This window comes from Natrix helvetica (genome assembly GCF_964273705.1).
Source record: "Natrix helvetica genome assembly, chromosome: 4".
Classification (NCBI taxonomy): Eukaryota; Metazoa; Chordata; class Lepidosauria; order Squamata; family Natricidae; genus Natrix; species Natrix helvetica.
In genome coordinates, this window is record NC_138550.1 from 12,302,729 (window position 1) to 12,318,137 (window position 15,409).

Here is a 15,409-nt window from a genome sequence, read left to right on the forward strand (position 1 = left end):
CAATAGATAAAGCCAGAGACTTTTATCATGGAATACTCAAGAAAAATGCAACCCCCCCACGTACATCTACACCAACACCAGTAGATTTGGATGTCTTAGAGCAGAGGATGTTTGAGAAAGAGACAGAAGAGCAAAGAATGCAGACACAAAAAGAGGAGGAGGGGCAGGGTGCTGTAGGTGGAGTCGACCCCTCTGGATCTCTGTTGTGCTCCTTCTTGGAAGAAGGACCTTCTAAGTCTCTCACTGAAATGCCGATATTTAAACCTGTCGAACAACGTATTACCAGATCCACGACTAGACAAATGTTAGAATCTCATAAGCGCGTCGACCCTCAAATACAATGTGCTAAGAAAGAAGCTAAGAAGCAAACCGGAGCCATGGGAGGAGCAGGGCTGGAGATTGGTTTTGTGGAGAGAGATCTTCAGCAAATGCTTTCAGCGCTTCAGACCAGATCTAAAGATGCTTAAGCTATTATCTTGGAACGTGAATGGAATGAACTCTCCACAAAAAAGGAAAAAAATATTTTATTATTTGAAGCAATTTAATAATGATGTTGTTTGCCTTCAAGAGACTCATATTAGGCTGCAAGACCAGAAGTACTTAGTGAATTCAAAACTGGGAACATTTTATGCTGCCTCTGATTTGGTAAAGAAAAATGGTGTGGTGATATATATAAATAAAAGATTTTCAACTAAAGTTATAGAGGCAGATGACGCTGGTAGATATATAGCAATTCAATTTGATACAGACTTCGGTTCCATTTTGGTGCTAGGAATATATGCTCCTAACCAATGCCAAGAAAGTTTTTATAAGATGCTCCATTTAAAAATTTTAGACTGGAACTTTAAGAGTATTCTAATAATGGGAGACTGGAATGGAGTGATTTCTCCAAAGATAGACAAGAGTACAAAGACGAAATTCACTACCAAATTACCAAAGGCTTTTTTTGATTTACAAGACGATTTGAAATTAAAAGATGTTTGGAGGACACAACATCTAAATGAGATGGATTTTTCTTTCTACTCAGATAGACATAAATCCTTTTCAAGGATTGATTTCTTTTTGTTAACACCGGATCTACTTCCTAAAGCCAAGAAATCCAAGATTTTCGCCAGGTCACTTAGCGATCATAGTCCGGTGTGGTTACAAATTGAATTAGGGATGAGGCCAAGAAGGTCTTGGAGAGTAAATGAAAATTTATTTAGATATGAAAAAAATGTTGATGAACTTAAAAAACACATGAAGGAATTTTTCAGTTTTAATATGAATAAGGGCACTCCCATTGAAATAGTTTGGGATGCAAGTAAAGCTTATATGCGTGGGGTCCTGATACATATGAACTTTAAACACAAACAAATTAGACAGAAAAGGAGAATGGAATTGGAAGATGAAATAAAACGTAAAGAACAGCTGCTTATAATAAACCCGAATGACCAGGCGCTCCAGATGGCGCTAAAGCTGTTGAAAGATCAATTTCAGATGCTTATAGCAGAACAAACAGCAACCAATTTGCAATTTGCTAAACATAACACCTTTGCCAACGCTAATAAACCTGGTAGATGGTTAGCATATACTTTGAGAAGGAATATGAATGATAGAATTATTGATAAAATTGAGTTTCGAGGGAAGATGGTATATCAACAAGAGTTGATTAAAAAATCATTTGTGGACTATTATACTAAGCTATATGTACAGGATAATATACAGAACAAGTTAATAGATGATTTTTTGGAAGGAAAAAGGGTTGCAAAAATTTCTGTGCTTCAAAAGGCAAATTTGGAACGTCTTATAACCGCTGATGAGATCACTTTAGTTATAAATCAACTTAAATTAGCTAAGGCTCCAGGGACTGATGGTTTGACTGCAATGTATTATAAAACTTTACAACTGGAAATGATTGAATATCTTACACAACTATTTTGTAATATACAACAAGGAGGTAAAATACCTCTCTCATGGAAAGCGGCTTTTATCTCATTGATACCTAAAGATAAAGAGGGCCCTAAGAAACCAGAGGATTACAGGCCGATATCTCTTCTGAACACAGATTATAAAATATTTGCTAAAGTATTAGCCAACAGATTGATGCCGGTTATTCAAGAGATTATTCATCATGATCAAGCAGGATTTATTGAAGGCAGACATATGAAGGAGAATGTAAGGCAACTCATAGATTTAATTGACTATCTTGATAAGAATAAGCAGATCTCTGCAGTGCTGGTTTTCTTGGATGCAGAGAAGGCCTTCGATCGAGTGAATTGGAACTTTCTAACCAAGACTTTGGAAAAGATGGATATGGGACCACGATTGCGGCAGGCGATTGGAGCAATTTATCAGCAACAAAATGCACAACTTATTATTAATGGAAATTTGTCAACAACTTTCGAGATACAAAAAGGCACAAGACAAGGTTGCCCATTATCCCCATTGTTATTTATTTTAACTTTGGAAGTCTTGTTGAACGCAATTCGCGACTCAAAATCCTTAGATGGCATAGCTATCAGGCAAAAGGAATACAGAACTAGAGCATTCGCCGATGATCTGGTTGTTACCCTTTCACATCCTTTGAAATCAATAATCCAGATGAAAAATATCATAATAGAATTTGGCATGGTGTCTGGGTTTAGACTAAATCAAAACAAAACGAAAATGATGGTTAAAAACATGACAGAGACTCAAAGAAAGAGACTTGTAAGTTTAGCAGGTTTTGAAATAGTTTCTAAAGTTAAATATTTAGGAATACAAATTTCAGAATCAAACACAAAACTTTTCTCAAATAACTATGAAGTGTTGTGGCAAAAGATACAGAAAGATCTTGAAGCGTGGAAAAAGTTACAATTGTCTTTGCTTGGAAGGATCTCAGCAATTAAAATGAACATTCTACCTAGATTTATCTTTCTATTCCAGATGATTCCGGTGCTCAAGTCAGATAAAACCTTGTTAAATTGGCAAACAACATTAAATAAATTTGTTTGGAAGGAGAAAAAACCGAGAGTAAAGATGAAGATTATGCAAGATACACGTGAAAGAGGTGGCCTCAGAATCCCAAACCTTCGATTGTATTATGAAGCTGCGGTATTAACGCATGTAGCAGATTGGTTTGGGAAAACAAAAATGGAATTGCTCAATATAGAAGGCCATGATCTTGTTCTGGGATGGCATGCATATCTTTTTTATGAAGACAGGGTGGATAAAGTGTTCAACAACCATGTTCTCCGTAGTGCCTTGATGAGAATATGGAAGAAGCACCGGCCCAATTGGGATTATAAAATACCGCTTTGGTTGGATCTTGCAGACACCATGGGGATTATGAATATTAAGTCACTCGGGGGTTGTTTATATAAAGATGTGCTTATTGCTGATGGGGGCGAATGGAAGTTAAAAACTTTGGAACAGCTGTTGGAAGAAGGAATTACTTTAAATTGGTTACATTACATACAGCTTCAGAAGAGATGGGAAGAAGATCGCAGGGTCGGCTTTATGGATAAAGAAGTGGAACTGATTAAGCAGATAAAAGAGACTGGTCCAAAACAAGTTAAAAGAATATATAATGTACTGTTAGAAAGAGACTCAGAAAGTGAATTGGTTAAGGATTGTATGATTAAATGGGCTCAGAATTTTGGGGAAGTGGTTATGTTGGAAACGTGGGAAAAAATATGGGTTCAGAATGTTAAATTTACACAGTCACAGAATTTAAGGGAGAATTTTTATAAAATGTTTTACAGATGGTATTTAGATCCTAAAAAATTATCATGCATGTACCCAAATGTTCAACCAAAATGTTGGAGATGCGGGTGTCTAGATGCTACCTTTTTTCATGTATGGTGGACTTGCAACAAGGTTAAAGCTTTTTGGATAAAAATATGGTGGGTTATGCAGAATGTATTTAAGAAAAGAATACAATTCACTCCACAAATGTTTTTATTGGGTATAGTTAAGGATTTTACCAAAGGGGAAACAAAATTGGCCTTGTATATGGTTACAGCAGCTAGGTTGTTGATTGCGCAACATTGGAAAAAAGATTTTTTGCCAACAATTGATCAATGGATTCAGAAGGTGGCGGGGTTCGCTGAAATGGCAAAAATTTCAGCTTTCTTAAAAGCTCAGAAACAGGAGGATTACACACAGGAATGGGCAAAATGGATTGATTATATACAGAATAAATACCAGACTAGGAGTTATTATCTAGCCTTTAGGTAAGAATGTTTAGACCGTAGATGATCAGAGTAAATAGTATATGGGATGTTTGGAATTATTAGAGTGGTATACAGCGGAAGTCAGGGGGGTGGGTTTGTGCGGGAGGTGGGGGAGGGTTAGGGTGGAGGGTGGGGCAATATATATGTATGAATAAATTAGAAGATGGGACTAATGAAACATTGTTAGGCTAAGAGAAATTTATATTAAGAGTTATAGATGTTAAATTAGCTTAGAAAATGATCAATGTGTTATTATTAATTTAAGACTAATCTCTATAGTTTTTGTTGGGAGGAGAGGGGTTATGAGTAATCTATTTTAAGATGGGGGGTGGGGAGGGGGTAAAGTGTTTGGTATAATATTTGAATGTGAATTTTTGCGGGGGGGTATAGCATTTGTATGAGATTTATATTGTATGGAGGGGGGGGGGTGAAAAGGGGGAAAATTTGTTTGTACAAAACTCTTTTAATAAAAAAAAAAAAAAAAAAAAGAACAATTTACTGAATATATCAAAATCTCTGGGGTTGACCTATCAAGCTAGACAAATTTAAAGTCTATCTACTGCACTAAGTGAACTGGTGTGTTGTATGAACCAAGGAAGCCACTGGCCAGGTGAAATAAAAGCCCATAAAATAACCCACCATCCAAAATCGACATCGTTTTTGTAGGCGTAGATGCAGGCTTATACGTTAGGCTGCTGCCAGTCTGATCACGGCCAGCACTTCCTGTAAAAAATATACAGCAGAGAGTAAACGTTTACATTTTCTCACTTCTTCAACAATTATTAAAAGCCTTTAGGGCGGCCTTCCCAAACTGGTTTGTCTGGGATGCAATGTCTTTTAAGGACCAACACAGGACTGGAAATTGGGGGGGATGGGGGGGCTGCAGGCACCTAGCGCTAATTCTTCCTGCTTAGACAATATTACTGAGCTCCAAAATTACTTATTTCGTTTTATGAAAATAAATTTTAATTTCGAGAAGGAAGCTACGTTGCATGAAATTGACAAAAAATGCCTTGTCTGTCAGAAGGGGATAAGGCAGGGGTGTCCAAACTTGGTAACTTTAAGAAGAATTCTGAATTCTGGGAGTTGAAGTCCACAAGTCTTAAAGTTGCCAAGTTTGGACACCCCTGGGATAAGGGGATCACATGACCGTGGGAAACCGACGCAAATGTGCATCAGTTGCCAAGCGTCTGCATTTGGATCACGTGACCATGGGGAGGCTGCAATGGTCGTAAGTGTGAAAAACAGCCAGAAGTCACTTTTTTTAAAGTGCCGTTGTAACTTCGAATGGTCGCTAAATGAGCTGTTGCTAAGATGAGGACTATCTGTCAAGCCAACTATCACCCAAAGCAGCTTTACAGAAATGTCAACAAGATGGACAGAAACTAGCCTCTTCTTCCTCCTCGCCGAGATGCTCCCCTGGTGGAGGGGTTCTGTCCTCTGCCTCTCGCCCGTCCTCTCTGTCTGCCCCAGCTGGGAGGTAAGGAATCGTCCGACTCATCATTGACTCTTTGGTCAAAGGGGGCCACATCCATGAGGTCATCATCACTCATCGCCGAAGCATGACCGGTCGTCTGAGACCTGGCCTTGGCCCTGTTGATAGCCTGAGGGAAAGAGAAGCAGGGTGCCAGGGTTCCAAATAGCATCCAAAAGTGAATCAGAGTCCAAGGCAAAGTATTGCTCAAAGTTCCAATTTATTAAGAGAGCCATGTTGGCACATCTGGGAAAACCCGAATCTGAAAGCTTCCCGGTTTTTCCCACCTAGTTGAAAGTTCAAGATCCTGCCCCCACACCCACAAGTCCATCACATGGTCCTATCTCCCACTGCCATGCTGGCAGTTCCACCCATCCAGGTCCGATCAGGTCCAAAGGTGCAGAGACAAAGGATGACCTTGGCTTTCTAGAAAGAATTTTGTTATGGCTACCTAGCATCTAACTCCGTACAATCCCCCCTCCCATTTTCCCACAATAGAAAATGCATAGAAGAATAGACAGTGTGGCAGGCCAAAGACCCAAAAGAAAAGATAGCTGAAGGCCTGACAAGGGAAAGAAACAAAGGAGCATTTTCACTCAAATTCGAAAGCCTGTGATGTTTCCCTTGGATGACTCCGCAGATACATCCTCGGAGAGAATTGGAGGAGGCTTCAGCTGGGGAAAGCTTGCAGGGGCAGATGGCCAGTGAAGAGGAGAAGCTGCCTGATCCGAGAGCACGCAGGGCAGAGAAAAGTCAGGAGCAATGGAGATCAGCCAGATTACTCAGAACATCCCCCCTCCCTTCCCGGTCCTCAATGGGCTGCACTGAAAAGCTGGATATTTATTACAGCAGGCAGAGGGAGGCGTTGCTGGGAACAGCATGTTGGTTTTCTAGCTGTTTGTTTGATTGTTGTGCTTCACTGTGTTTGGAGACTCTGAACTTTTCTTGCCAAGTGAGCTCTCGTGTTTGAGCAACTTTCAATTGCTTATGGACTATTGTCCCATTGCCTTCCTTGTGGACTAATCTTGGCCTGCTTGTGGCTGGGTTTATTTGGGACAGTTCTGAGTCTTGGTGAAGGGAATTGCTGGGGAACATTAATAGCCTCACTAAACCACAGTTACGCCTGTGTGTGTGTGTGTGTGTGTGAAAGAGAGAGGGGCAGCACAAAGCCTGTCTCCATGAACGGAGTGGAAATTACGAAAGGGGTGGAAGATGATGTTTACTGTTTTAATACGTGAGTGGTCTTAAATCTAAAAGGAGGAAAACAGGGCAGCAAAACAGCATTTAAAGTTTGGTTTGAAACCAAGGGAACTGTGTTGTCTACATTTCTTTAGAGCAGGGGTGTCAAACTCAAGGCCCGCGGGCCGGATCTGGCTCGCAAGGTGCTTAGATCTGGCCCACAGGACTGCCTTGGAAAGAGCAAAGGACCGGCCCGCAGTGCCTCTGCCAGTGAAAACTGATCTCGGGAGGGCTGCACGTTCCCAAACTCCGTTTTCACTGGCAGAGGGCTGCAGGATGTTGAGCTGGCCATGCCCACCCAGGCCACGCTCACACATCAAACACAACCCTGGTGCGGCCCTCAATGAAATCGAGTTTGACACCCCTGCTTTAGAGAGAGAGAAGTGAAGCACATCGTTAGATTAATAGGAGTCTCATCTGATTCCTTCTCGGTTTTCGGCCTACCTCACGAACTTCCTCGTCCTCTTCCACTGTGTTCTTTTTTTTCGATTCTCTGAAGCGCTGCACCTGTATCGAAATGGAAGAGTCACTGAAAGTATTCAGATGAAATAAGAGGACATGCTTAATGCAGCTTCTTTTCTTGCTGAAATAGAAGGAGGGGGAGAAGGGTAGCTGAAATACAAGTATAGACAGTCCTCAAGTAACAACCATTTGTTTAGGGACTGTTCAAAGTCACAACAACACTGAAGGAAATGACTTATGGCCATTTTTCACACTGTTGAACGACTGTTGAAGCATTTCCATAGTCATGTGATCAAAAGCCAAACACTTGGCAACTGGCATGTATCTATGACGGTTGCAGTGTCCCGGGATCATGTCTCCCCTAGTCCTTCTTTTCATTAAACTAGACATTCCCAGTTTCTGCAACCGTTCCTCATATGTTTTAGTCTCCAGTCCCCTAACCCTTTGTTGCTCTTCTCTGCACTCTTTCTAGAGTCTCCACATCTTTTCTACATCGTGGTGACCAAAACTGAATGCAGTATTCCAAGTGTGGCCTTACCAAGGCCTTATAAAGTGGTATTAACACTTCACGTGATCTTGATTCTATCCCTTTGTTGATGCAGCCTAGAACTGTGTTGGCTTTTTTGGCAGCTGCTGCACACTGCTGGCTCCTATTTAAATGGTTGTCCACTAGGACTCCAAGATCCCTTTCACAGTTACTACTGTTGAGCAAGGTACCACCTATACTGTACCTGTGCATTTCGTTTTTGTTGCCTAAATGTAGAACCTTACTCTTTTCACCATTGAATTTCATTTTATTAGATAGTGCCCAATGTTCAAGTTTGTCAAGATCCTTCTGTATCTTAAGCCTATCTTCTGGAGCGTTGGCTATTCCTGCCAGCTTGGTGTCATCTGCAAATTTGATGAGTTCCCAATTTATCCCCTCATCCAAATCATTGATGAAGATGTTGAAGAGTACTGGGCCTTGGGGTACTCCACTGCATACCTCCCTCCATGTAGATGCAGTTCCATTGAGGACTACACGTTGAGTGCGGTTGGTCAGCCAGTTACGAATCCATCTGGTGGTGATGCTGTCTAACCCACATTCTTCTACTTTATCTAGTAGTAGGTTATGGTCTACCTTATCAAATGTCTTACTGAAGTCCAAGTAAACTATATCGACGGCATTCCTCTGGTCCCACTAATTTTGTCACTTTGTCAAAGAATGCAGTAAGATTAGTCTGGCATGATCTGTTTTTGACAAACCCATGTTGGCTTTTGGCTATTACTTTATTTACTTCTAGGTGTTCGCTAATTCGTTGCTTGATTATCTTTTCCAGAATCTTTCCTGGTATTGAGGTCAGGCTGATAGGTCTGTAGTTTCCTGGATCTATTTTTTCCCCTTTTTTGAAGATGGGAACCACATCAGCTCTTTTCCAGTCCTCTAGTAGTTCCCCGGTGTTCCAGGATCTCTGAAAGATATAATTCAGTGGTTCTGAGATCTCGTCTGCCAGTTCCTTCAGAACCCTGGGGTGTAATCCATCCGGTCCTGGTGATTTGAACTCGTCTAGGGGTAGACAGGTGCTCACTTACCATTTTCTTCCCTATTTCAACTTGTGTTCCTAATCTGATTTTTGTGGTGCTGTTTTTGACAATCTGAATGTGGCCAAAAGCAACTCAGATTAAAAAATGGAAGCAGGTGGTCCAATCGTCCCCCTTGCCACGATGTGACATTTGTAATATTCAATTCCTGAAGGTGTCCAGGGAGACTAAACCATTCCGTTACAAACCTCCTCATCGATTTTGGCTTCTTCTGCATCTGTATGCCGCTCCTTCAGAAACCGCTGGGTCTTTTCTAACTGGAACTTCACCAGTTCTTCAATAGCGTCCTTCTCTTCCTTGTCCACAAATTCTTGCACGGCTTCCCCCATGCCCCTCTCAGTCAGAAGAGAAAGCTGCACTTTCTTGGAGACACAAACAAACAGCCAGTTTCGGTTGCTTTTATATACTAATCAAACAAAAAGAAAGTATGGCTGTAATGAACACAGGGTTAGTTTTACTTAAGATTAAATTATTTATTTGTTTTAAGAGCCATGATGGTGCTGTAGTTAAAGGGCGGCATCGCAGGCTAACTCTGCCCACAGTTAGTTCGATCTTGGTTGACTCAAGGTTGACTCAGCCTTCCGTCCTTCCGAGGTCAGTAAAACGAGGGCCCAAATTGTTGGGGGCAATATACCAACTCTCTAAATTATTCAGAGAAGGCTGTATAGCACTACGGAGCAATATATAAATCTAAATCAGGGGTGTCAAACTCTATTTCATCGAGGGATGCATCAGGGTTGTGTTTGACCTTGGGGCCAAGGTGAGCATGGCCAGGGTGGGCATGGCCAGCTTGACATCAATCGTGTCGGTGGCGTCTGTGGCGAGAGTGCTCTGCAAGTGAAAATGGGCTCCAAGATCCGTTTTCGGCTGGGACAGCCTCCTGCAAAAAAACAGAGCTTGGGAGGGCTGCATTTTCACTGGCAGAGACACTGCGGGCTGGTCCGTTATTTCCAGGGCTCCCCTGCAGGATGGATCTAAGCATCCCGTGGGCCAGATCTGGCTCCCTTGCCTAAGTTTGACACCCCTGGTCTAAATGCTATTGCTATTAACTTTTGTAGCAATTTAGCTACAAAAAGCTCAACTTGTAACTTCGCTACAAAAAGGTACAAATGTTGTTGTAACTTACCGTATTTTTCAGAGTATAAGACGCACCTTTTTCCCTCAAAAAAGAGGGTGAAAATCTGGATGCATCTTATACACTCAATACAGCATTTTTTGCCTCCCGGAACCCTGCCCCCTTTGCAAAAATGGCTGTGCAGAGCCTTTAGGAGGCTTCCAGGGTGCTCCTGAGGGCTTGGGAGGGCAGAAATGAGCAAAAAAAGGGCTGTTTTTTGCTCGGCTTTCCCACCCCCCCATCCCCCAGGAGCATTCTACAAGCCTTCTAAAAGCTATTCATGCCCTTTTTTTTGAAAAAAATGGGCCCATTTTTGTGAAAAACAGGGCATTTTTGGGAGGTTTGCAGAGTGCAAAAACTTTTTTTTTAATTTGCCTCTTCAAAACCTTGGTGCATCTTATACTCCGAAAAATATGGTAACTACAAAAGAGCACCTGCTACCAGTCGGTTGGCATTTAACGTCAAGGCATGGTTTCAATTTCCTGTAGCATAGCTAGCTCCAAACTCTGATTGTATTCTAGATATGCAAGCAAACCGTATTTGTGTTAGCCAAGAATCCCCAAATAATTTTCAAAAAAGTTTCACATCCAGACTGCTTATCCAGATGCAACCTCAAACCACAAATTGCCAAAAATTTAAATGTAGAAGTCCAATAATGGAATTACAATCGTACAATTAATATCCAGTCTAGTTTTCTGAACCTTGATAGTTTGAAGATGTGTGGACTTCAACTCCCAGAATTCCCCAGCCAGCTCCACACATCTTCAAATTGCCAAGGTTGAGAAACTCTGACCTAGTCTGATGAATATTTTTAAATCTAGTCATAAAATACTGATAAATATATTTACCTTCTCTGCTGTTTGGAAATATTGCTTTACTAAATCCTCTACCCGCAGCGTTGTTCCCTCAGCTGCAGGCCTGTGGACCAGTTTTCTGAAGTTAACGTCGTCTTCTAAAAACATAAATAAATAAATACAAAATACATTTTAATACATTTTAAGAAAATGCTTGCTATAGTTATACATATATAGGTTCGATTCCCAGTAAGGGTATGGCTAGCTGATGAGAGCTAACTAGCTTGAAATAGATCTATACTAGTCTCCCTTTATTTATTTATCAGCGCAAATGCAACACAATGTAACAAAGACAACATTAAAAAATGGCTTTCTGCCTGGATGGCTCCTAGAGTGAGCTGAAAGACTGAAAAAGGGAAGCAGTATGCTCCCTCCCATATCTGGACATACCAGGGGTTGTGACACAATACATACATACATACATATATATGCTGGTCTTGTTGTATTCTGGTTTTTTCCTGTGTAAGATTATACAATCTTAAACGGGAAAAGACCCGAATACAACAAGATCGCATATATATTTAGGGGTATATATATATATATATCCCTAAGAAAGAGGCATTATGATCTCTGGAGGAGGTATGGGAGGAAGCCAGAGAGAATGCTGATAAATCAACATCAGACAGCTCAGCGTTATTTCCTGGGGAGGAACAGCCCAAGCTATGTTCGATAAGGGAGGAAGGAATAGGAGCACTGATTAACATGCCTGATGTAAAAACAACAAAGCTAATCACAGGTGGGAGGCAGGTGGATGGGCCTATCACGCGCGCAATGGCCAAATTGATTAACATTGTATAAAGGCAGGTATCCCTTTAATGGCTTTTACAATCTGACAATGTTAGCAGTAGATAACGAAAGCTCAGTGAGCAATATATTTTAAAGTTCTGGAGATCATAATGTCTCTTTCTTTTATAACTACACCTGGAACTCACATTTTTGGGACAATTCACTATATATGTATATATAGAGAGATAGCTAGGCGGGGAGGGAGAGAGGGAGGGATATTTCTCTCACGATTGCTGCCATGCTCATGTGATCAAAATTTAGATGATTGGCAACTGGCATGTATTTATAATAGTTGTCAGTGTCCCGAAGTCATGTGATCACCTTTTGCGACCTTCTGACATGGAAAGTCAAAGGGAAGCCAGACTTAACAACCATGTTACGAACTTAACTTCAGGGATTCACTTAACCACCGTGGCCAGAAAAGTCGTAAAATGGGGCAAAACTCACTTAATAGCTGTTCCTGCTTGAAGTCTGGGGTTCAATTGCGGTCGTAAGTTGAGGACTACTTGTAGTTATACTTATTCTTCAACTCACTCACCCATCCCGACACACATAATTTCCCACCCAAATAAGAAAAACCTCTATGGGTAATATTATTTTTCCTAGTGACAATATTTACTACAACAAATTTGGAAATGACCCTGTTTCCCTGAAAATAAGACCTCCCCAGATAATAAGCCCTCCCCGAAAATATTGCAACGCAGCAGCAGTCATGAGGTGACCACATTCGCCACCTCCTGCACCTCAAAAATAATAAGACCTCCCTGAAAATAAGGCCAAGTGCTTATTTTGGGGATCAAAAGATCTTATTTTCTGGGAAACACGGTATATTCTTTTTTTTTTTTTTACGTTTACCATTTTTCTCTTTTTGTTCCCGATGCCTGAAAAAATGTATGATGTCTTTTGGATTAGCCACTCTATCCATGTACTTCTGGCTGAAACGGACCATGCTGAACGGTTCGAAGCCTCCGCTGTAATCCACCTTCAAATCAAATAAGATAAAACACAAAAGATGTGAGAATTTGCAATTAGGCATCTGAAAATAATTAAAAATTCATCGGTTGACTTTGATGCACTCATTATGATTTTACTAAAATATTAGCACACGCTTTGTTTAGTGTAGCAAATTATTTAGTGAAGTATTATTATGATAGCACATTCTAGCTACTGTCTGTAATTCACAGGAACATCGTGGGCTAACAGCTGGCGTATCTGAAAGTATATTCAATGTTAATATTCATGCATCTTCAAAGTCCAGGAGTTTATAAAATTAGCTCCTGTAAGATCCTCAACCTCCATCTCTAAGGCATATTTTACTGCTACTTAATTAAGCAAAACTAAAGCCTCAAGAGATCTATTAGATAGGTAGAATTGTTTAAAAATCAACCCATACTTTAAAAGTTCCGGCCTATTAAAGGTTGATTCTGAGGCTGAATGAAACACAAGGAAGAAATCTGATTTAAAGAACGCATTCTTACTCGTAATCTTATTAAGGGCTTCTCTGGCTGCTTGGGATTTCCGAGACATTGTCTTTCTGCGTTTTCCAGCATCAATTCCACCTTTAAGAGAGGGACATAATTTGATAAGGGCAAAATTTGCTGCACCGGGTATTAATATATGCATGATATAGATTAAAGCAAGCAATCTTTAAGGGGTTATTTTTGAATTTTTCCTTCCTCTACTACATATATATTGGATTTCAGTCAAAACTACCTAAATGGGGAGCCACAAGGCTGATTTCCAATGAAGATAATCTGTCCCACAACACAGAATAGTATTGGAATTATTGTGCTTGTAGTACTCTACAAGCCACAGCAAAATTAATTTAGGCAACGTAGCCTGCTAGTATTTCATTGGAATCTCTTCTTCTCACTTCATAGGAATATACTCAAGAGCAATGCAAAGAAGTGTTGCCAAAACATTTGAGAGGGCCTATGATAGGAAACTGAAGAGGAACTAAAGAGCTTCTTTTAAAACAAGATTTTTATTGGTTTTAGAAAAAATAATTAGGAAAAGGGATGGTGGATAAAGTTACATATTTGTAACTTTATCCACTAAAGAGCTTCTTGATGAGGGCGAAGAAGGAGAGTGCAAAAGTTGGCTTGAAACTCAACATTGATTCCTGGCAAACAGACGTGGAAGAAATGGAGGTAGTGAGAGATTTTATTTTCCTGGGCTGCAAGATCACCGCAGATGGGGGCTACAGCCAAGAAATTAAAAGAGGCTTGCTCCTGGGGAGGAAAGCTATGGCAAATCTAGACAGCATACTAAAAAGCAGAGACATCATCCTGCCAACAAAGTGGGTATAGTCAAGGCTATGGTTTTACCAGTTGCAATGTATGGCTGTGAAGGTTGGACCATAAGGAAGGCTGAGCACCAATGAATGGAGGCCTTTGAATTATGGTGAATGGAGAAGACTCCTGCAAGTCCCTTGGACTGCAAGGCGATCAAACCAATCAGTCCAAGAGGAGATCAACCCTGACTGCTCTTTAGAAGGCCAGATCCGGAAGAGGAAACTCAAATAGTTTGGCCAACTGATGAGAAGGAAGGACTCACTGGAGAAAAGTCTAATGCTGGGAAAGATTAAGAGCAAAAGAAGGGGACAGCAGAGAATGAGGTTGCTGGATAGAGTCACCGAAGCAGTCGGTGTGAGATTAAATTGACTCCAGAGTATGGTGGAGGACAGGAAGGCCTGGAGGAACATTGTCCATGGGGTTGCAACGGGTTGGACACAACTTCGCAGCTAACAACAACATGACAGGAAATATTACCAACAGTATGCAATCTATAACCTGGCAGAGGTGGGTTGCTCCCGGTTCAGGCAATCTGGTAGTAGCGGCGGAGGGAGGCTCCACCTAACCACCCGGATGCTTCTGCGCATGCAGAGAAGCAGTGCACGCCTGCAAGCAAACCGGTAGTAGAAAAAATGGAAACCAACCACTGAACCCCAAGTCTAAACAGACTCTCAAAAACTCTTTTGGGAGTCATATGGGACCTTGACAGCAGCAACTGCCAAAAAATTGCCAAAAAGTAGCATTTCTGCCATTTTGGAAGCATAAAACATTAACACCTAAAAATAAACTTATTTTAAAAGGTGATTGTGCTGCCTCATAAGCTCTCAGCTGAAAACATTGTCCTGCATTGGCATCTATGATCATAGATAGTGCGCATGCGTATATATGTGCAGAACAATGAGGTTTGAGAGACAATTCAGAAAAGCCCTTTTGTTTAAAAAGAACTCCACTTACCTGACATTGGCTTCTATCTAGCACAGGGGTCGGCAACCCATGGCTCTGGAGCCGCATATGGCTCTTTCATCCCTCTGCTGCGGCTCCCTATCACCGGTCGTCTCCACAATTGATAGGGCTTTCGGTTAGGACAGGCAGAGGAAAAAGGATGGCATGCTAGGAGGAGACTCTATGGTGAGGGAACCAAACTTCCAGTCAGCAGAGGAAAAAGGATGTTGTGCTAGGAGGAGGCTCTATGGTGGGGGAACCAAACTTCCAGTCAGCAGAGGAAAAAGGATGGCATGCTAGGAGGAGGCTCTATGGTGGGGGAACCAAACTTCCAGTCAGCAGAGGAAAAAGGATGTTGTGCTAGGAGGAGGCTCTATGGTGGGGGAACCGGATGTCCAGTCGGCAGAGGAAAAAGGATGCCTTGCTAGGAGAAGACTCTATGGTGGTGGTGGTGGGGAACCAGACTT

The 15,409-nt window shown here is 41.3% G+C and overlaps 1 protein-coding gene across 3 annotated transcripts in view; it reads right to left on the bottom strand.

Moving 5' to 3' along the window:
* The window catches only part of MRE11 (MRE11 homolog, double strand break repair nuclease), a 38,826-nt gene that overhangs the window by 9,319 nt on the left and 14,098 nt on the right, over positions 1–15,409 (bottom strand). For all 3 annotated transcript variants that reach the window (XM_081950696.1, XM_081950697.1, XM_081950698.1), the window contains exons 10-16: positions 13,185–13,265; positions 12,562–12,688; positions 10,915–11,018; positions 9,141–9,314; positions 7,354–7,416; positions 5,587–5,800; positions 4,836–4,919 (exon numbers count right to left, since the gene is read on the bottom strand). In XM_081950696.1, coding sequence (XP_081806822.1) covers positions 4,836–4,919; positions 5,587–5,800; positions 7,354–7,416; positions 9,141–9,314; positions 10,915–11,018; positions 12,562–12,688; positions 13,185–13,265 — 847 coding nt within the window. The remainder of the gene's footprint in view (positions 1–4,835; positions 4,920–5,586; positions 5,801–7,353; positions 7,417–9,140; positions 9,315–10,914; positions 11,019–12,561; positions 12,689–13,184; positions 13,266–15,409) is intronic.